This window comes from Ruditapes philippinarum, unplaced genomic scaffold, assembly GCF_026571515.1.
Source record: "Ruditapes philippinarum isolate M1 unplaced genomic scaffold, ASM2657151v2 ctg5291_1_1_1_1, whole genome shotgun sequence".
Classification (NCBI taxonomy): domain Eukaryota; kingdom Metazoa; phylum Mollusca; class Bivalvia; order Venerida; family Veneridae; genus Ruditapes; species Ruditapes philippinarum.
Window position 1 is genome coordinate 12967 of NW_026860084.1, and position 23057 is coordinate 36023.

At 29.1% G+C, this 23057-nt stretch overlaps 2 protein-coding genes across 2 annotated transcripts; both read left to right on the forward strand.

Moving 5' to 3' along the window:
- Positions 1–968: 968 nt before the first annotated feature.
- Positions 969–3537, forward strand: LOC132758795 (uncharacterized). The gene is made up of 4 exons (XM_060750493.1): positions 969–1055; positions 1908–2564; positions 2751–2804; positions 3470–3537. Exons 2-4 carry the CDS (start codon positions 1997–1999, stop codon positions 3535–3537), a joined length of 690 nt encoding a protein of 229 aa, XP_060606476.1. The 5' UTR covers positions 969–1055; positions 1908–1996.
- A 2203-nt stretch (positions 3538–5740) lies between these two features.
- LOC132758794 (uncharacterized) lies at positions 5741–20826 on the forward strand. The gene is made up of 3 exons (XM_060750492.1): positions 5741–5798; positions 6140–6583; positions 20518–20826. Exons 1-3 carry the CDS (start codon positions 5741–5743, stop codon positions 20616–20618), a joined length of 603 nt encoding a protein of 200 aa, XP_060606475.1. The 3' UTR covers positions 20619–20826.
- Positions 20827–23057: the final 2231 nt, after the last annotated feature.

Genomic DNA, 23057 nt, shown 5'->3' on the forward strand with positions numbered 1-23057 from the left:
TTAAAGTTATTTTTTTCGTTTTATATAACTTTTTAATATCAATATCTTTTTAATATAAAGAAATGTCTAAAGAACTTCAAATAGTGCCGTTTTTACTCTTTTTATAAAATCTATACAACTGTAAAATTAAAGGTTTCCAGGCCATTCTTTCTGAATATGTTTTGATTATTTATTTTTTATGTAACTTTAAAATGACCAGATATGTCATTAAAACTTAATTAAGAGTCGTTTTAATTTTCTTGACAAACTTTTTCAACACTTTAGGTTCTGGCCGCTGTACCGTTATGTCATCAACTTCACATTATCAGGCCGCTGGATGGCTAGGCCGCCATCTTCGCGCCACCAGGCCGCTGGACCGCTAGGTCTCCAACTTCAAGTAGCATGACCGCTGGGACTGTAAGTAGCTAACTTCACACATCTGACATTAATTTGTGATTTTGTCGGGTGCATATTAACAACCATTTCACTCCTTTTGGATAAATTCTTAGCATTTGTTTTTTCACAAAATAAATCGCGATAAAATACTCTTTCGATACATACATATAAGTTTACTTTAATCCCGATTTTCATTTTATTCTGTGTATATCTAGACTTAAATACAGGGGACGTTTCTTTTTGTGTTAAGTATATATATAAATATTAATTGGGCTAAAACTTATATACATATATATATTGAACAAAAACGAAACTTCCCCTGTATTTAAGTGCAGATATATATACACATGTTTTCATGGTCTTAGCCCAATTAATATTTTGAAGAGCACAGTTGAATTATTTTTCATCGAACAAATAATATTTTTATACACTCAACACACCATATGAATGTTTCTTGTGCATAAAGTTGTTAATTTCAAAGTACACCCGGTTAAATCTTAAAGTTTCATTTATATAGACGGTGGTATTCCAATTCTATTTTAGGAAATGACATAAGTACCCGTTAATATAACTACCCGTGTAAAAATAGAAATGTGAAAACCCGTTTGTTACTAAAAAAGGCAGATATGTCTGTAACTAGCTTTCTTAATTCTTTGAATTGAAAGGGTTTATAAAGTAAGGTGAGTTTAAAATTTTGTTAAAAATTCTGTGTTGCCTATGTTTTCATTTATTTTCATTTTCACTAATGCATGCTGCTGTCGAAATGTACAAGATTTATTATATTTCTTATTTCTCTATATTTGGTTAGAATAAATGTTAAAATGTTACAGGGATATTTAATAAGTTATATTTATCACTAGTCGGACAAAACATAAATTTGCAATATTGCTGATATGCACACAATTTACAGAATAATGTAGGTTTATAAGTTATAACAATATTATTGATTGTGATTATTTTGAAGAGGAAGACAGACATGTAGAATGATAACTTTTACAAAGTTAAGTCGCATTCCCGCAAAAAACGGAAATAAAAACTGATGAGTAAAACCTGTACAGATTAACTGGTCGATTTGATGAATTTTCAATTTGAAGTATGTTTAAGTTGTCAAAATAAGATAGATGTAATAAATGTAATAAATGTATTTTTTCGCTTTAAACTAGGTCTGAGATAACGATGATAATCGGCAATTATTGTTTGCTTCTTCACTTAACATCACTATAGCACATACTAGATCTTATACCATGATACCAATACAGCAAAATACATTTTGTTCAATAGATGTATATACATGTATAACACACATTAAAAGTGAAGTAGCCCTCGCTTTTGAGCACTTAAGAATTTACGCCAGCATTGTTTTGAAAATGTTAAGCATATTTATGTAACATACCAATTGATTGTAAAATAATTTGCTAATAATCAGTTCACGAACTATTTTTGTAGGTGTATTACAAACACGTGTGGATGGTTATAAGAATGTACGTGCATGTATCAGTATGTTATATATCGTATTTTGTATTGTTTTATAGGATGGCAGACAAATATTATCGACTGGTAACATTTATCGTGAATATCTGCCCCAAACCCTTACGAGCCTTGTTTATATCTAAGGCAGAACATGATCCATAGATTTACTGATATCGAGAACTACCTGTATTTTCGAAGAGGTGAAATCGAAACTTTACGGAAACGTTTCAGAATAAGTGAAGATCAGTTTGCTCTTATTTACCCAGCTATTCACTCCGTGGATATTAAAACATGGGACGTAACTTTACTGATATTATTGCTCAAAGAGTTATTTCCAAAACAGTTGCAGCAAAATGAAAGAGATTGCCTTCGTTATATTACTGAAATTAGGAACAGTCTACAACATATTGCAAACATAGAGTTTGTAACTGACGAGAAGTTCAATACCTCATGGACATGTCTAAGGGATGCTGTTCTTACTCTAAAACAATCCACCGGAGCATCCGTGCTTGGCAATATAGAAGATGAAATCAAAACGGCACTTGTTGATAATATGCCCTCTTTTGGAGATGTTCGTAGTACTTGGCAAAAGTCACTGTACTCGGAACTTCAATTACGATATTCTGATCTAGCAAATGAAGTTAAAATAACGAAAGAAGGAACAATGGAAGCAAAAAAGATTTTAACGAAAGCAACTGTTGCGAAGAAAGGGCGTTCGGGTATGATAGGTTTTTTTATTCTGTTTGCTGGGAAAAAATTCTTTCATTCTTTTTTTAACAACCAAACTAAATGTACATATAATAGTATTGCTCATATTACTGAATTATTTAATCTTTAATAGCCACTATAGAAAAATATCCAAAAGTCATTGTATATTAAAACCCTTTAATTATTTTCTGTTTCAGGAGTACCCGAAAAAAGAATGAAAATTGTTGACAGAAAAATAGAGCGAATGAAAGGTAAAACATATTCATTTATTACACTTATTGTAAACAGATTTAAATAGCATGACTTATTATAATTTATTTATGTTTGTATTAAGTCACAGCGACATCCGTACTTAAGTGGTGAGGCAAAACGTCTGCATGTTTTCAAAAGCTTAGTACTCGAACTTTGCTGGACAGGTTACCTTTTTGAAAGAAGCAAAATTTCCCTAGACGCAAGTGACAAGAAGTAAGAAACACAGTGCACTTAGCATGATTTATAGTGGAACTAACTCTGTAACTTGGTTAATAACAAATGAAGATATAAGGTAACCATAAATGAGTTCTTTCAGACTTGAGGGGCGAAAAGGTGAATGGTACGAAATATACAAATTTTTGATGGGCAAGTGTTTCCTGAAGACCCCGGCCACTGAGGCTTATCAAATAAATAATTTTTTCTATAAATCATACGCTACACAGTTTCAAATTGTTACGGAATACACCATTATGTATTTTAACTTATGGTCACATATCACACAAAAATCAAACTTTTAGAACAATTTAACATTGATGTATGTTGCTTGTACTAGTCAAGGAATATGATTATGTGCATTTAATGATGCCCCCAATACATATGAATGTTAAAAGTTTTAAAATGTTTTTTTTTTTTTTAAATAACGAAGTATTTTCTTATTTTAAAGAAAAACTCAAGAGAGCACTGTTAGAAGAAAACGACTGCAAAGAAAATTTCAAAAGGGGCCATTTCTGAGTTTTAAAAACTCATGTAAATATGTTGTTGTGACCGGTTGACAAAAAAATACGTCAAAAGTGCACTTGCCGCCTACAGGAAAAGAAAAATAAACCGAAATTTTCAATGTTAGAAAAAAAAACCTTTTAGATGAAAAGTTTCTTGAAAATGCTCAGTTTGCCTGTTCCGGGAACCGTTTGGGGATAAATTACGATTCTCAAAAATTGAATAGTTTTGAGAATTGCAGAGAAAAAAACTGAGGCAATGAAGGGGCATTGATATTTTCAAAGTAACAACCAAAGGCTTGAATGAGGTGACTAGAAAAATGTCATACTGCTATCCCTCTTCGCGGTTAAAATAAATTTTACAAAGGAGAATCAAAGGTGCTTGGTTTCTTTAAACCCACAGCAAAATGGATGTAATGATTTAAAAAAATTTATTATTTTTCCCAACGAATACAAGCCATATTTTTAAGCTCATACCTTCTTACATTATTAACAAACAAAGAATAAAAATAACCTTTTTGTGACCAATAGTAAAAATAAAAGTAACTCCGTCACTTTCAATACTCCAAATACTGTTATGATTCTGCAAGTATTACTATCAATACTGTAATGTCTCTGCTATTGTTACTCTAAGTAATGTAATGATTCTGCTTTCATTATCCTAAAATTTTAATAATGTAGTGATTCTGCTATCATTACTCTAAATACTGTAAAGAATATGTTATCATTACTCTAAATAATGTAATGATTCTGCTATCATTACTCTAAATAATGTAATGATTCTGCTATTATTACACTAAATAATGTAATGATTCTGCTATCATTACTCTAAATACTGTCATGATTCTGCTATCATTACTCTAAATACTGTCATGATTCTGCTATCATTACTCTAAATATTGTCATGATTCTGCTACCATTACTCTAAATACTGTCATGATTCTGCTATCATTACTTTAAATACTGTCATGATTCTGCTATCATTACACTAAATAATGTCATGATTCTGCTATCATTACTCTAAATACTGTCATGATTCTGCTATCATTACTCTAAATACTGTCATGATTCTGCTATCATTACTCTAAATACTGTCATGATTCTGCTATTACATGTATTAATCTAAATACTGTAATGATTCTGCTGTCATTACTCTAAATAATGTAATGATTCTGATATCATTACTCTAAATACTGTAAGGAATCTGTTATCATTACTCTAAATAATGTAATGATTCTGCTATCATTACTCTAAATAATGTAATGATTCTGCTATCATTACACTAAATAATGTAATGATTCTGCTATCATTACTCTAAATACTGTCATGATTCTGCTATCATTACTTTAAATACTGTCATGATTCTGCTACCATTACTGTAAATACTGTAATGATTCTGCTATCATTAATCTAAATACTGTAATGATTCTGCTGTCATTACTCTAAATAATGTAATGATTCTGCTATCATTACTCTAAATAATGTAATGATTCTGCTATCATTACTCTAAATACTGTAATGATTCTGCTATCATTACTCTAAATAATGTAATGATTCTGCTATCATTACTTCAAAAACTGTAAGAAAAATGTTATGATTCTGCTATGATTACTCTTATACTGTTATGTGTGTTATTCCAGTAAATATATTATCATTCCTTCAGGTTAACTTCTGTTATAATTTCAGTAATACTATTATATCATTAGAATATACGACTTAAACTTATATTTACTAAGGCATTATGTTTTAACAATTTTGTGGTATGAAATGAAGTCAAATATTATTTCTTGTACAGAAATATTCAATGTTAAGTGCTCTTTTAATTTTTATAATATTTCTTTATGTACAGGTATTTCTAAATTTTTTTTGATTTCATCTATTAAATAAAACTTTGTTATCATGATTTGTTTAAATATTTGATATATACATGAAAATTACAGACGAGAGTATTCAGCAGACGGTTGTCCAAGGAAAAACCCTTTTTGGTAAGTCTATATATAAGATATTACAATATTTTAATGGGAAAATTAGATGAAAATCAATTTAGTTTAAGTTACAGTAACCTTAGTTAACATAATGGAAAATTAAACTTGGGGAAAAAAAAGGGTTTGACACCTTAACAAACAAAATTCTCTTATTTACAAAAAAGAGTTATTTTTAAAATTACCCCTGGAAAAAATCAAAGAAATTGGAACCGGAAGATATTTTTAGATATATACATGTATATTACAGACGAGAGTATACCAGCAGACGACACTGTCCACGGCAACCTTCTTGGTAAGTCTATAAATAAGATATCACAATATTTTAACTGGAATATAGATGAAAATCAACTGAAGCTGAAGTTACAGTAACTTAAGTTGAACGTCATTTATTATGTTTAATGTTTCAAACTTGATATAAAAACGGATTGATTGGAAACACCTATACTTATCAAAATATTTTATATTTACAAGTCATATCAAGCTTACTGATTACAAACTCACATCGAAAATAATTCTTAAATGTCCGTTTATATGCCGAAGCTTTATCTTCTGTTGTTAAGGTAACCATTTTTCATTTGTAAGTAAAGTTAACATGCTTTTCTATCTAAAAGTATATAAGTTATATTTTTGTAGAAATGTCAAGAATGTTCAAGAAGGGATATGAGCTAAAAGAAGTCAACAGTAAAGCGAAAGAAAAGGCAGAAAGTCTCTTCTTAAAGCACAGTATGGTGGTCATTGTTGGACCAACTGAAAGTGGAAAAACGAGCCTTTCATTTAAGTTGTTGTCCTCGTACGACCTCAGCAATGGAGAAGATAATTTTCTCGTTATCTCTAACCCATGCGAGTTGAAGTATATCAAGTTCTCGTTACGTCCGGTTATCATAATCAAAATTTATGAACAAGCGAGTAATTTGTACAGTCAGTTTGACAGACTGTATGCAGCGGTAAAGGCACGCCAGGTAGCCGTTATCACAACTATAGGGTTGAAGACGTTTCAAATGATGCCGGCAAATATGCTGTCACATCCAGTCTTAGAGCATGTTGTGCGCATGCCAGGAAGTGAAGGTTTGAATGAAGGTAATCTACAAGCAATTTGTCCTTCAAGCAATGTTCGTATATAAGTATTTCATAACAAACTTGTAGTTATTTAATATCTTTACTGTATATATATGATTATATTTCCGGATATAGCAAGAAAGGTACAAGGTAAAATATAAAGGTTCTTTACAACCGGAAATTTCTATAGTGACCGAAAGCAGCAGGTACTTGTAATACACATGAATTTTATAGGCTTTCAAGTCATGGTGATTTCGTTTATCCACAATATTATTTATTACTTAGTTTGTCACCATCGCTCGTTAGACACATTAACATTAAAAACGTTAAAACAGTGCATCTATATTCCTTATTCGAATGTATAATTTTTATTTGCATTAGAGCGACACATTTCTAAATGCGTATAATAAATTTTGAAAAAAAAAAAAAAAAAATAGAATGATATACAGTATGTCCGGGTGGGTCAATATCTAATGCACTATGAAGTATATTTTCTAATTTAACTCGTGCTTCTTGTGTTTGTGTAAATAATGCAATACTTCAAATCATCTGCTTTCAACTTATACCAAAATCAAGTTGTAGTAAACCGGTTCATTTAAAAATGTATAACATGAATAACTTCATTTACAATTTGGCTGGTAAAGTGCTGAAATACGGGCTTGCATAAAAGCTCGAGCAAAACAAGGAACCCCCGCTATAAATGTTGATAATGACATTTTTAATATTTAAAGCAAAAAATTATGCAATAGTTTCGAGGTGGTCGCATAACTTCAACACTGTGCACGAGTCAATTAAAGATGCATATAGGTCTAGTAGAAAACGTTCCATAGTTACTGACAAAAACATTTAATAATTTAAGCTTATCATTGACAAAGATGTCAGACTTTCACTTACCTAGCCCATATCGCAGGGATATCAAAAAGGTAAACTCGTAAGATTCTAAAGAATCACGTGAAAGTTTGGCGAATAATTGCAAGATGGATACCCCGTTTGCAAACATCTAATTCGCTTGAATATAATTGAAAATGTTTCCTAAAAATGGCAGTCGTCGTTATTCTTTTATTGTGACTGGTTGCACATATTTTAGCCATTTCGCAAGTGTAACAAGATTTTGGGCACCAAAACTGTTCTTCGGCGATGTATGCCAGTGTCAAAAAGTCATGTAGATTATTTTATTACAAAACCCCAAATTTCTGTTTCAAAGGCCGTTCAGTCATATTCAAGTGTTATTGAGATGTCTTGTTAAAGGCACATTATGCTTCTTTAGAAAGTAATAACGTTTACATAATGGTAATAGAGCATGAAAGATGTTTAACGCCGAAGAAAGTAGCACTGAATGTTGAATTAAAAAGTGGCAGAATGTAAACACAATAATATTTAGACTGCTATACAAAATACTAAATCACTTAAGCTGTAATTATTAAATAAAGCAACAGATTATTAAGTTTAATTGCCAATGAGTAATATTTTGGAAACTTTAACATAACATAAACAAAGAACTTTTTTTTTAGATAATAATAAATGCAATCTGTTCCAAAATGGGCCTTTAAGAAAAGTTCGTCCATCGCCTGTATTTTCTGCATCACAACGTCTGCACTTAAAGGAGCTACCCTAATCAATTTTTCTTTTTGAGAAATACGTGTTATATATGTCCTCATTATTGTTTTATACTAATAATAGTTTCGTAACTATAGATTTTATATCAGTAAATCTAGTCTGTTGAAATGCTCATCATAAGACGCAAAGAGAATTTAAAACATTAAATAACTTAATTTAGGCTACTTGAAACGACAACTAGATATATATTATTGCCTCTGTTGTAAGTCAGTATCCAGTCTGACCAAGCAAGGAGATTTTAACTTTCATTAACAGGAAAACAATTCATAGTAAGATATTATTGGCACGAATTACTACGGCATTTATTTCCTGAATTCCAAACGATGATGTGAAGAGTTTATGCTTACAATTTTCTAAGTGTTTTCTGTTCACACCGCATCACTTATTTATATATACCAAAGATATATAAGTAAATATTTGCTTTTTGTTCTTGGTTTTATTATGTAGTTGTTCTAATCTACTCTATCCCATCTAGAAAGCAAAACATAATTAAAAAAATTTAGTAACACATTGCTATCAGACAAGCTAAACATTTTACGTCTAGCAGTTTCATTGCATTATAATTATTGAGAAAATATTTATCTAGTTATTCGTTGATGACTTGTTTAATAATTCAGCTATGTCTTTAAAAAAAATCCTGTATAAATATCCGTAAATACAAACTGAAAAGATCACATATTTAAAATAATAAACAAAAATAAGTATAAACTATTCCCATAAATTAATATATTAATTATTATACCATACAGACTGACGAGTCGAGTAGGCGAAACATGTTTGGTTTTATAATCCATTATCAAATAAGTAATTACATGTAGACTTTTCATATTCATGGAAATTTTCCTCTACGTTCAAGAATTCTTCTATGTTACTATATTTCACGAGTGCAAGAAGTAATTTGAGCCATCCACCAAATGGTTCGATGTAAACAATATATACATCAGACAGATAATCAAATGTCATAAAGCCAGCGCCATGCATCATTATATATATAGTAAGTGAAAACTTCAGAATCATCCGAAAATTACGAAAACGTATAGCGACCACCCCTATATGTTAGTTAAAACAAATTTTTTGATAATTTATTTAATACATGTTAACCAATTTTTACAAACTAACTTGATCTGAAATATTTATCTAGTAATATCTACAGCCCCTGCATATTGGTAAAAACAGTATTTAAGACCATTTATTTAACACACGATATATATTTGACCAATATTTAAATTGTTATTTGATCTTGAATATATATCATTTTCTAAGTCTGCTGTTGATATTGCTGGATTCAAATTTATGTGACATTTTTCAGTATATTGTATGTATTAGTTTTATATATTGAGGCTTTTATTCGCATACCTCTATCATTATTAAATATAATGTAACATATTTTACAATTTATATTTGATTATGAGGCCAGAAAAATCTCGCACAATAGAAAGCTTTTTTAAAGATTATATATGAAACATTTGAATGAGGCTTTTTGTTTTTCAAAGATTCAGGAATGTTTAAATAAATGTGCTTCAGATAGTGTTACAAGATAAAGAAAATTGTCAATTTTGTGTAAAACTTGACGTTCAATTTAAAGCCGCTTATTTAAATAGATCTACAATAATTTTCTGATTTTGGGCTTTGATGGTCCACTTTGACGTCGTGTGTACAAAAATTGGCTGAAACTATTGGAATAAAATCAACGGACTTTAATCAGAAATATGGTCAACTTTTTGCATGCCAAGGGTTCAAGACGCTACTTGAAAGTTCACAAAGTGTCGCGTACTACCTTAAATACCGATTCAATTGTTTTATAACATTTCTACAACTGTCAAAGTTTAGGCCGCCAACTTCACAAAATATGATAAAAAATCAAAAAGTTCTTTTAAAGAGATTTTGTTACGTTTTATATATCTTTTTTAATGTAAGAATTATCTAAAGAACTTCACATAGTGCCGTTTTTATTGTTTATATAAAATCTCTACAACTGTAAAATTTTAGGTTGTCAGGCCATTCTTTCTGAATATGTTTTTATTTTTGTGCAACTTTAAAATGACTAGATATGTCATTAAAACTTAATTAACAGTCGTTTTAATTTACATGACAAACTTTTACAACAATTAAGGTTCTGGCCGCTAGGCCGACTACATCACGCCATCGGGCCGTTAAGCATCTAAGCCACCATTTTAATGCCATCAGGTCACTGGGCTGCTAGGCCGCCAACTTCAAACCGATAGGCCGTAGGCCTGTATGCCGCTAAGTTTACACATCTGATATTAATTTGTGATTTTGTTAGGCGACCCCTTCTGCATTTTAACTACCATTTCACTGCTTTTGGATAAACTCTAAGCATCTCTTTTTTTTCATCTAACAATTAATAATTTTTCTACATTTTTACGACCCTCAACACACCATATGAATGTTTCTTGATTTTTTTGGAAATACATAGTTGTTAATCCAAAGTACATCCGGTTAAATCTTAAAGTGTATTTATAGCGGAAGTTTTTGAAAACAGTGCTTTTCCAATTCTTTTTTTAGGAAATGGCATAAGTAACTCCTCGTGTAAAAATAGAAATGTGAAAACCCGTTTGTTACTTAAAAAAAGGTAGACATGTCTATATCTAGCCATCTTAATTTATTCAGCTGAAAGGGTTTCATGAAGTAAAGTGAGTTTTTTTTTTAAATAATATGTATATTCTCTAATGCATGCTTCTGTCGAAATGTATCAATAATCAATATAATTATATTTCTTATTTCTCCATATTTGGTAAGAATAAATGTTAAAGTGCAGGGCTATTTGATAAGTTTTATTCACTTGATAAACATTTGAATTTATTACTAGTCGGACACAACATAAATTTGCAATTTTGTTGGAATGTACATTTAACATGTAATTTACATAATAATGAAGAAGACTTATAAATTATTTCAATCTTGTTGATTGTGATTATTTTGAAGAGGAAGACAGACATGTAGAATGATAACTTTTACCAAGTTAAGTCGCATTCCCGCGGCAAAAACGGAAATAAAAACTAATGAGTAAAACCTATAAATATTTACTGGTCGATTGAAGCATGTTTAAGTTGTCAAAATAAGATAAAATGTAATAAATGTAAGAAATGTACTTTTTCGCTTTATACCAGGTCGGAGATAACGATGATAATCGGCAATTATTGTTTGCTACTTCACTTAACATCACTATAGGACATACGTGATCTTATCATAACACTATGTCCAATGCAGGAACTAGTATTTGTTCAATGGATGTTTATACATATATATAACAAACATAAAGAGTGAAGTAGCCCTCGCTTTTGAGCACTTAAGACTTTATGCCAGCATTATTTTGAATATGTTAAGCATATTTATGTAACATACCAATTGATTGTCAAATAATTTGCTCATATCACGTCACGAACTATTTTTGTAGGTGTATTACATACACATGGGGACTGTTATAAGAATGTATGTCGAGTGAGTGATGTCCCTTTAAATGTGTGTGTGTTTTTTGTCTCTCAGTGAAAAAGTTGGATTTATTTGTGTATTATTTGGACTTCTTGAAAAGAAAATTGAGGAGGATATTAAACAATTGTCGGTAAACCATTTTAGTCTTTTGCTGATTTCAAAAAAAGATGAAAATGACTTTGTAACATAGTTATTTTACAAGTATGGATCCATAATTTACACACAAATGTAGACAGAGAGCAATATTGAATTATATATAAGCAGATATAAAATGAGATAACACTGTATAGCGTTGACCTGTGAACAAAGGCACGATAGATGTTATAAACTGACCATGTGTAAATACTAATACCACAGGAGTTTGTCTTACCATTAATTTTTTTTTTTGAAATGGGAAAGAAAAATCAGAGTAAAAGAGTAAGCAACAGATCAAGCAACAGTAGTATAAGTGACTTAGATACAAGTTTAAATACTAAAAAAAACAGGAGGACAAATACATTCGCAGAATCTATAGATGAAACTATTGAAAAAAATGGCTGAAAGTAAACAAGGTGATATTGCAGTACAACTTAAGCATATTAACCAAAAAATTGGAAAATGTTATTACAAAAGATGACAATTTCTTAAAAAATATGATAAAAGATGTCATCTTAGAGATGCTTCTGAAATATGTTCGAGTCCATTGAAAAGAAAGTTAGAAGTTATGGAATCACAAATGTTTGATTATTTGAAAGAAAATGCTTATCTAAATCCCAAATTGCTGAACTTTGAAAAGAAAATTGAAGCCAAAGGAAAGTGTTCAAACAGATAAGATTGAAATATGATTGAGGAAGTAGCAAGGTCCCATTGCAGAACAACAAAACGAACATGCTCAATATAGCCGTATAAATAATGGTACGAAATTAAATGGCTATCCCAGAAACAAGTGGTGAACAGACTGAACAAACAGCACAAAAAGTGGTTGAGAATTAAATGACAAAATTCCTGGCTTAAAATCTTATGGTAAGTACATGAATAATAGCACATCGGAATTTGTGGAAACCAACCAATCAAAAATTTTAAAAGGGGCATAGGAATAAATTTCAGTAGATGATGGGAAAGTGAATCAATAAATTATGCTGGGAAAAAGTATAGAAAAGGACTGTACATGAAAATTCATACACGTATAAATTTGAAGGCATTGAAGCACAAATGAAATGATATGAAAAAAGATGAAACAAAAAGAAAAAAGGAAAAGCAGCGAAAACTTAATGGCCGAAAAAATTGAAGAAAACGGAAAATTGAAGAAAGTTATTAGTCATAGGCAAATTATTGAGAGTTTGTATCAAGAATGAAAAGAGATAAACTACTGAGAAATAGGAAGTATTTAAAAGGAAGCCAATATATTTTGTAAGTGAAGATTTAACGGGTGTTAATATGCATGTTTTGATGGTAATCAAAAAAGAGTGATCCAACAAAGGTTATAAATGCCTGGTCAAAAAATGGAAAAAATTTCTATAAAAGCAGCAGTTGGAAATGTGATCTTTTGTGCCCTATCAAGAATATCATAAGTGGCTTAATATTTCGTGGAATAACGTCTTATAGATGAAAACAAATATAAATAAAAGTGAAACATATAAGAAATACATTATCAGAAAATCAAGTCCCTGATTTGGAAAAATCATTTACAGCAGGCCACTTTCTAACAGTTAATACACAACTTCATGATTTTTGGTGTGTAAAAAAGTGTGAGAAATATCATTTTTATAAAGACACTTTTTTATTGTAATTTAAATATAGTAAAATACACAATTTTCATGAATTTTTGTACATTTTTTGATAGTTTTTTTTCCCAAAGATTAGTTGTTGTTTTTGTTTTTTTTGTGTTTTTGTTTTTTTTGTTTTTCATTTTTTATGTTAGAAGAATTATAACATGAGTTAAAACTGGGACCTTTTCTCACATGTTTTTACGTGGTTTTATATAATCTTTAGCCTACTATTTAGATCCTTTTTTCACATATACATGAAGCTTTTTTAAGTTACTTATAGTGTTTTGGAGTTATTACTGTTAAATAGAATTGTTAAATAAAAGTCATTAAACATGTTTGCAAGAATCATAAAAAAGAATACGAATATATAAGAACTAAACCAATTGTTATACTGCCATCTTTAAAACTTCATATATGTGTGTGTATATATATATGTATATATATATATATATATATATATATATATATATATATATAATATATATATATATCTGTGTATATGTGGTGTATGTATGTATTATGTATAGAATAATATAGTTTTATTGTTTTGCGAATTTTGTTTATACACAGTTTGCAATAAAATGGAAATGTTAAATGTCATTTGTGTTTAGGTATGTTTAGGCATGTTTTTTTATTACAAGATACTTTGATTCTATAAATAGTACACTTTATTAAGTATATAAAGATTAAAAATCCTTGTATTGTGATACTTATTTTTTACAATGTTGAACATTTTCCAGAAATATTAAATCTTAATTTTGTTTTCAATAGTTTATAGATATGTATAGTCTTTGTATGATTACAGTAATGATGTTATGCTTTTCAATTTGAGAACAACTTTGTCTCCAGTTATCATGCTTACTTAGTGTATTTTAAGTAGATTAATTTTTCCTTTTCATCCTATTTTCAAACATATGGATGTTGGATAAATCTTTGCCATAAATAGAAACTTTTTCAAAAGTTGTTCAGCGTGTCAGTAACTGTTTTTTTTTAATTTGTTTTTATGTTGTTTTTCTTTCTTTTTTTATTTTAGACATACCTGTTTTTTTGTCTATGACAAAATGATTTTTTTCCTTTTGTATGTCTTTTGAGGTTTTTCGACTTTTTTATCCTTAAAAGACACACTTTAGAAGGAGGAGTGATACTTTTTTCTGTTTCGTGGTTTTTTTATCTAAATCTTACAGATTATTTTAAAACTAGGGTTATTAGACTTCCAATGAAGTGTTGTTTTCTTATTATTACTTTTAGTTCCCATATCACTGATAAAATATAAATAACAAAGATAAAAGAGGAAAATCTACGTAAAGATTTTAAAGTATAAGAACAATTCTTGGATTGTTTTTTTTTAATTTATTTGTCATTGAACATTGAAAAAAGATAAACACACTTATAGCTGAATTCAAAATAATTTAAACAAGTAATTTTTTTATTAAATTTTTGAAAGAGGTTTAAGTCAAATACTTAAGCCATATTTTTTATATGATTGTAATAAATATTTGTATGTATGTATGTATATTTGCATGTATGCATTGCATGTGTGTATGTATTTATGGTTTTGTTATAGTGTGGAGTGTGCGCGTGTGTGCGTGCGTATTGTGTTGTCATGCATGTTGCATATGTATATGAAAATTTATTATTAAAGGAAAAAAATATGCAAAAGATCAAACATCATATATCACTCTGAAATCTAATATACTTAACATAAAAAAATTTAGTTATCGTTATATAAAGTCTACAGAACCGTAAATCATACTGAAATATACAATAACATGGGATCAATTACACTCCTTCTCGTTAAATAAAATAGTTGTCATTTTCGTTTTTCTTTTTCTGTTTATCGTGAATGCCTAAGTGATCAAGTTTTTAATTTAAGTTTTATGGTTTGTATAACTCCATTACTTTTAATGCCTGCTTCTATCATATGGAAACTACACTGCTTACATTAATGTTAGAGGGCGTTTAGGAAATAATAGGCAACGAAAAACAAATCTATTGATGGGCGCTTGGATTACAAACCTTATCTTTTATCATGTTTTAAAGAAACCATTCAAAAGTCATTCAGATCATGGAAATGAATGGAAAGTATGTCTTTCTTCAGTTGGAAATAATCAACAAAGAAGGTGTTGCATTTTCTTATTAAAAATGTAATTAAGTAAAAATTATGATAAAAGAACTAATAATAGGAAGTTTATAGTATTGAAGTAACAATAATGAAACAGCTTTTACATGTTGAACATTTGATGGCCCAATGATTACATGACAATTTTTCAATGCTCGAAGATTTTATTCTTGAAACGATGAAAGTAATTTATAATCAGGGTGGCGACTTTTACAGTGATTAATTCAAATATCGATCAAAAGATGGAAAACTCAAACAAGTAGAAAATTCGAGATAAAATAAAAAAGTTGTTAGAACAAGTAGCTTATGTTATATTTGGCGCATAAACACACCTAAACAGAAATTTACATGGCATTCAAATGGGAAAACAAGTTATTATTGGCGATTAGATTAATTTTTGGTATCTGAGTTGCATATGCTAACGTCATTACAAAAGAATTTTCACCGATATAAAACAGATCACTCTTTTAGTAACTTTAACAATAAATGGATTAATTGCAATGACAAAAGGGCCTGGCTATTTTAAATTGAACATTTTCTTTATTACTAGATGAAAGTTACCAAAATGTTCAAATAAAAGAACTATCTATTCTCAATGAGATAATATAGCATGCAATCCAAATTACTCTATGGGGGTTTAAGGGAAGCCTAAGAAATGAACAATTCGATTGCAGTCAAAAGAAGATATAATTTGAAAACGAAAATGAGTTAAATTTGATTGAAAGAAATAAACAAATTAGAGAAAATACTAATCTAGCCAACAGAACAAAACAATGAATAAATTATAAGAAATTGATATTTAAAAAGCAAGACTTGAAAAAATTTATGAATACCGTGGTAAATGGCTCGATTTTGAGAGCACGTGTATTCCATGTCAAAATTGAAAAATAGTAATACTATTTCAAATAGAAAAAGAAGCATGCGGAAAAATTGTACAAAGTTAAAATTAAGAAAATAATGAAATTACAGACGCAAAACAAATATTAAAGAAGAAGAAAAATCATTTTTTGAAAATTTATTACAAATACAGAGCCCACAAAAATCAAATCTAAATTTTTTTACTACGTACCATTAATATCATTAAATGAAAGAAAAGTGCATATGTAAGATATTAACATGAATATGAATGTAAAAATAGCTTTATCAGAAATGAAAAAAACCAAAAATCCAGGATCTGATTGGCTTTAAACCGTCGAGTTTTTATAAGACATTTTGATAGCATCAAAAAAATATTTTCTTTATTCGATATAATTACTCTTTTCAATATCAAAAACTAACAACTCTTCAAAGACAAGGATTATATCCCTATTATACCAAGCCAGAAAAAGATCTTACAGATATATCAAACTGGAGGACCAATAAGTTTGCTTAACGTGGATTTATAATTAGCAACAAAACTATTTCTAATTCGCATTCAAAAAAAGTTTATGGCCAACATATATTTTGTTTCAATCAAACAGGTTTCATGAAAAACCGTAAACATTGGTAGAAAACGTAAGGATTTTTTGAAATAATTGGAATTATCTTCAAAAAGGAAACACAAACCAGGTTTATTATTCTTTGCGGATTATGAAAAAGCATTTGATTAGTTTAAATCATCGGGTTTTATCATTAATTAACTCTTCAAAAGTTCAATTTTTGGTAAAGATTTTATACAATGGGTCAACTTTTTTACACTGATACTTCAAGTATTATTGTAAAATAATGGGTCATTTCTCAGAACCTTTTACCATAGAAAAGGGTTGTTCGACAAGGAGATCCTTTATCATCTATCATTATTATCGTCTGTTTAAAATTTATATCCAATTACATAGAAAAAAGATAGTGAAATAAAAGGAATAAAAGTTGAGGACAAAAAGAAATAAACCCAATCCTTCTTTGCAGATGATGCAACTTTTCGTAAACGATGGTTCAGTTAAGTCTTTCGAAAAACTTGTCTATGTGATAACAGAATTTAGTAAAATTTCCGGTTTAAACCTTAATTCAAAGAAATCAACAAATATGCGAGTCGGGTCATTTAAAGATACTAACATAGAATATTGTAAAAATAGAAAATTTAAGTGGACATCTGATTCAGCAAAAACATTTAGGCTTTTTATTTTTCGTCACGATTACAAGAAAAATACAAACATAAATTTAGAACCTAAACTTCAAGATTTTTCAATTGCTTAAAGCAGTTGCAAACACAGAAAGCTTACGTTAATGGGAAAAGTAATAGTGATAAAAACTTTTGCATTGCCAAATTAATATATCCTTTTTCAGTTTTAGCCAACCCATCCAATGATAAGATGAAAGAAATAACTAAGCGATGTTTCACTTTCTATGGGCAGGAAACCAGAAAAAATAAACGCAAAACTTTAAAACTTAATATACAAAAATGGTGGACTAAAAATGATAGACATTACATATTATCTTAATGCAGCAAAAGGCAAGCTGGGTAAAAGGTACATAAACAAGATAATGAGAGTTCATGGAAACTTTTTGTAAAACAACAAGATAAAGCAAAATGGAAATGATTTTATCTTCCAATGTATCTTTCAAAAAATGATATCAATAATTTATAATCCACATAATTCGTGTTCATGAATAATGTTCTTTCGTCTTGGTTTCAATTCAGCATGAGCACAATAAAAACAAAGATAATGTTAAAGACATAGTATGGAATAATTCTAGCATTAAATTCGACAACAAACTGGTTTATTATAAAACATGGGCATGATAAAGTGCATACTTTATATAGACATCTTTATGATTATAGGAGAAAAGCCTTTTATAATATGATGATTTTAAAGAAATTTACGGAATAGAAAATGCTGATTATTTAAGATACTTTATGCTAATAAACAATATACCAAAACAATACCTTGAGATACTAAAAAATAACACAACTTATATGGAAGAACAAGATACGCTTTCTCAATAAAAGTCAAAAATCCAAACAATAAATAAACTTTTAATATAATATCCAACTTGAAAATGATGAGAAGGTAAAAAATAAAAATGAAGAGCAATGGGAAAAAGAATTAGATATAGAATTGAATTGGATTTAAGATATATACTATACCACTACAATGTACTATAGATGTGACATTAAGAAATTTTCAGTATAAGTTCACCCATAGACTTACTGCAACAAACACTATGCTTTTCAAATATAATCTATGCAATTCAATTTTGTTGTGATTTTTGCTGGAGTAGTTTAGAAACACCTTCATCATCTATTTTGGGAATGTAATATTGTGCAAAATTTATGGTCAAAACTTGCATTCCTTTCTTATCCATTAATCTTCATTTTTTCATACAGTAAAGAAACAGTGTTTTTTGGAGAGCTTACAACCAATTATAAATAGTAATGTGTAGTTTATATCATTATTCTAATGAAATATTACATTTTAAAAATGAAATATCAAGGAAGAAAGCCCACTTTTGATATTTTTAAAAACTTTTTGCTGTTAAGGATACAGATTGAAGAAGCAATTGCACTGTCAAATGATAAAATTGAATCGTACAAACAAAAAAATGGAGTAAATTATCGAACACTTTAACAAACAATACTGATGACTAAAACAATTATATTATGTAAATTAAACGTATAAACCATAAAACGTAAAAAATTAAACTGAAACTGATTCACTTGTCTTTTTTTTCCCTGTCTTGTGTGTGTGTGTGTGTTTGTGTGTGTGTGTGTGTGTGTGTGTGTGTGTTTGTTTGTTTGTTTGTTTGTTTAGTGTAAGAATGATAGTTTTTTAAGTAGATTTATTCTTTTTCTTTCTGAATTTTTGAAAGTTTTGTTTTTATTTTTTTTCTGTGTGGAGTTTCTATGTAAAATGTGAATGATTGTGTTTATATGTTTTTGAAAAATAAAATAAATGAAAAAAAAAAAAGAATGTATGTGTATGTATCAGCATTTTATACGTTGTATTTTGTATTGTTTTATAGGATGGCAGACAAATATTATCGACTAGTGACATTTATCGTGAATTTATTCTGAATTTTTGAAGTTTTGTTTTTATTTTTTTTTCTGTGTGGAGTTTCTATGTAAATGTGAATGATTGTGTTTATATGTTTTTGAAAAATAAAATAAATGAAAAAAAAAAAAAAAAAAAAAAAGAATGTATGTGTATGTATATTTTATCGTTGTATTTTGTATTGTTTTATAGGATGGCAGACAAATATTATCGACTAGTGACATTTATCGTGAATATCTGCCCAAAACCCCTACGAGTTTTGTTTATATCTAAGTCAGAACATGATCCAAACCATAGATTTACTAACATCGAGAACTACCTGTATTTTAGAGAGGGGAAATCGAAAATTTACGGAAACGTTTCAGAATAAGTGAAGATCAGTTTGCTCTTATTTATCCAGCTATTCACTCTGTGGATATTAAAACATGGGACGTAACTTTACTGATATTATTGCTCAAAGAGTTATTTCCTAAACAGCTGCAGCAAAATGAAAGAGATTGCCTTCGTTATATTTCTGAAATTAGGAACAGTCTACAACATATTGCAAACATGGAGTTTGTAACTGACGAGAAATTCAATACCTCATGGACATGTCTAAGGGATGCTGTTCTTACTCTAAAACAATCCACCGGAGCATCCGTGCTTGACAATATAGAAGATGAAATTAAATCGGCACTTGTTGATAATATGCCTTCTCTTGGAGATGTTCGTAGTACTTGGCAAAAGTCACTGTACTCTGAACTTCAATTACGATATTCTGATCTAGCAAATGAAGTTAAAATAATGAAAGAAGGGACAATGGAAGCAAAAAAGATTTTAACGAAAGCAACTGTTACGAAGAAAGGGCGCTCGGGTATTATAGTTTTCTGTATATATTCTGTTTGCTGAAAAACAGTTTTTTTTTTCATTCCTTCTTTTTAATAACCAAATTAAATGTACATATAATAGTATTGCTTATATTACTGAAAAATTTAATCTTTAATAGCCACTATAGAAAAACATCCAAAAGTCATTGTATATTAAAACTCTTTGATTTTTTGTTTGTTTCAGGAGTACCCGAAAAAAGAATGAAAATTGTTGATAGAAAAATTGAGCGAATGAAAGGTAAAACATATTCATTTATTACACTTATTGTAAACAAATATAAATAGTATGACTTATTATAATTTATTTATGTTTGTTTAAAGTCACAGCGACATCCGTGGCAAAACGTCTTCATGTTTTCAAAAGCTTAGTACTCGAACTTTGCTGGACAGGTTACCTTTTTGAAAGAGGCAAAATTTCCCTAGACGTAAGTGACAAGAAGTAAGAAACACAGGGCATTTAAAGACGTTTTCGGTAGTTTTTTTGTGCGCATCGTTTTGCGCTTCCAAGAAAGATAAACATGGATAATTACTCTTCAAAAAGAAGGTCAAGTTGAATTGTACTCGGATAACTGTTTAAATTTTGGCTATAAGCAAATAGTGAGTAAATAATACAGAATAGATATTTCTAAATGTTCAGGAGGAGATCGGTTCAAAAGAATAAGAGGTCGTTTAGACAACAGCAGATAAAGCATTAGCTTTAGTACGACAGCATTGATGATGATTTTGCGCGCGTTACCCACCCACTTGTGGTATAGTGACGCGAAAGGGTGTCGACACTTGATTACCGCCAGACAAATGGGCAAAAACGTTTGAAATGATATATTCTAAATATCTTGAATAAAAACAAAAATAATATCTAAGAAATGTTCCGATTTTCATTATTTTCTTTATAAATTTCTGAAAACTTGCTCACTCTTCGGCTATGTTAGTCGAGTGAAGAAATTAAAATGGCCTTATATAACCTGTTTTAAAAACATATTCAGTATCATTTACTTAATATAACATCAAAAGAAATAGAAATTTATATTACAACATCTTTTTGTTGTATATGTGACAATGCATTTAGTATAACACTGATATTTCTTAAGAAAGCGTGGTAACTTTGAGAGTTGACATATGTGGTAACCATGGAAACTGCCCGTTTACAAAAAACTAATACGTCAACATATATTTTTATTTCTATTTTTGAATCTACCATTAAATTTTACTTGATATATTAAAAATGTAGAAAATTATATGAAAGAAATTTCTTGATAGCTTTAATTATTTATAGAACTCATGTTTATTTTTCTCATTTTTTTTGATCAGTTAAAAAGCATGAAAAACTCATTTTTAAAGAAATATGTTCAGATTATCGTTTGCTTTTCACAAAACCCTTAGATAAAGCAAGTTTTCTATAAAAATTATGTTTATTGTGTGTGTAATAAGCTGTACTTATACATTTTTATAACACACTGTTTGGCTATTTTGACACTTTTGAGATATACGGTTACCATGGAAACTGCCATTTTTCAAAAAATCCAACACGTCAACATATATTTTTTTTTTATTTTTGAATTTGTCATTAAATTTTACACAATATTCAAAAAAATTAGAGAATCCTATGAAAGAAATTTTTCAATATCTTTAATTCATTTACAGAATTCATGTTTATTTTTCTCATTTTTTGTTCAGTTATGGAGGATGGAAAACTCATTTTTAATAAAACAATGCTTTTTGTGTGTATTTAGCTATCTTATACATTTTCTATTTGTTATAACACAGTTTGGCTATTTTGACAGTTTTGAGATATACGGTTACCATGAAAACTGCCATTTTACAAAAAATCCAACACGTCAACATATATGTTTCTTTTTATTTTTGAATTTGCCATTAAATTTTACTTACCATACAAAAAAATTAGGAAATTCTATGAATTTCAAAGATTAAAATTTTCATAAAACTGAAGAAAATGTCTTTAGTATGATTTACAGGGGAACTAACTCTGTAACTTGGTTGATAACAAATGAAGATATAATGTACCCATAAATGAGTTATTTCAGACTTGAGGGGTGAAAAGGTGAAAGGTATGAAATATACACATTTTTGATGGGCAAGTGTTTTCTGAAGACCCGGCCACTGATGCTTATCAAATAAATATTTTTTTCCATAAATCATACGCTACACAGTTTCAAATTGTTACGGAATACATCATTATGTATTTTAACTTATGGTCACATATCACACAAATATCAAAGCATAGCTTTTAGAACAATTTAACATTGATGTATATTGCCTAAAACTTTTTCAAAAAAACAAGAATTGATTTAAAAATAAAAATGAATGTTAAAAGTTTTAAAAGTTTTTTTTTAAAACGGAAAAATTTTCTTTTTTAAAAAAAACTCAAAAAGGGACTGTTGAAGAAAACGCTGCAAAGAAAATTTTAAAACACGCCTTTTTAGAGATTTTTAAACAGCTTAACCCATAATCATCGTTTATTGTACCGGGTTTTCAAAAAACTAAAATATAAATGTGACTTGCCGCCTTTCAGGGAAAAAAAGTAGACCCAAAATTACCAATGTTTGAAAAAACCAAACCCCTTTAGAGGGAAAAAATTTGCTCTGAGTGGCCCCGTTTGTCCCCGTTTCGGGGCCGTTTGGGGGTTTTCAACTTTGATTTTCAAAAATTGAAGTGATTGTGGGAAAAAATTTTACAGTATTAAAAGAAAAATGGACGATTAAAGAA

Coding starts and splice junctions, on each gene's coding strand:
- LOC132758795 (XM_060750493.1), top strand. CDS start 1,997: ATGATCCATAGATTTACTGATATCGAGAACTACCTGTATTTTCGAAGA. Junction 2,565..2,750: donor TGCGAAGAAAGGGCGTTCGG/GTATGATAGGTT, acceptor TTTCTGTTTCAG/GAGTACCCGAAAAAAGAATG. Junction 2,805..3,469: donor AAAAATAGAGCGAATGAAAG/GTAAAACATATT, acceptor CTTATTTTAAAG/AAAAACTCAAGAGAGCACTG.
- LOC132758794 (XM_060750492.1), top strand. CDS start 5,741: ATGTATATTACAGACGAGAGTATACCAGCAGACGACACTGTCCACGGC. Junction 5,799..6,139: donor TGTCCACGGCAACCTTCTTG/GTAAGTCTATAA, acceptor ATATTTTTGTAG/AAATGTCAAGAATGTTCAAG. Junction 6,584..20,517: donor AAGTGAAGGTTTGAATGAAG/GTAATCTACAAG, acceptor TGTTTGTTTCAG/GAGTACCCGAAAAAAGAATG.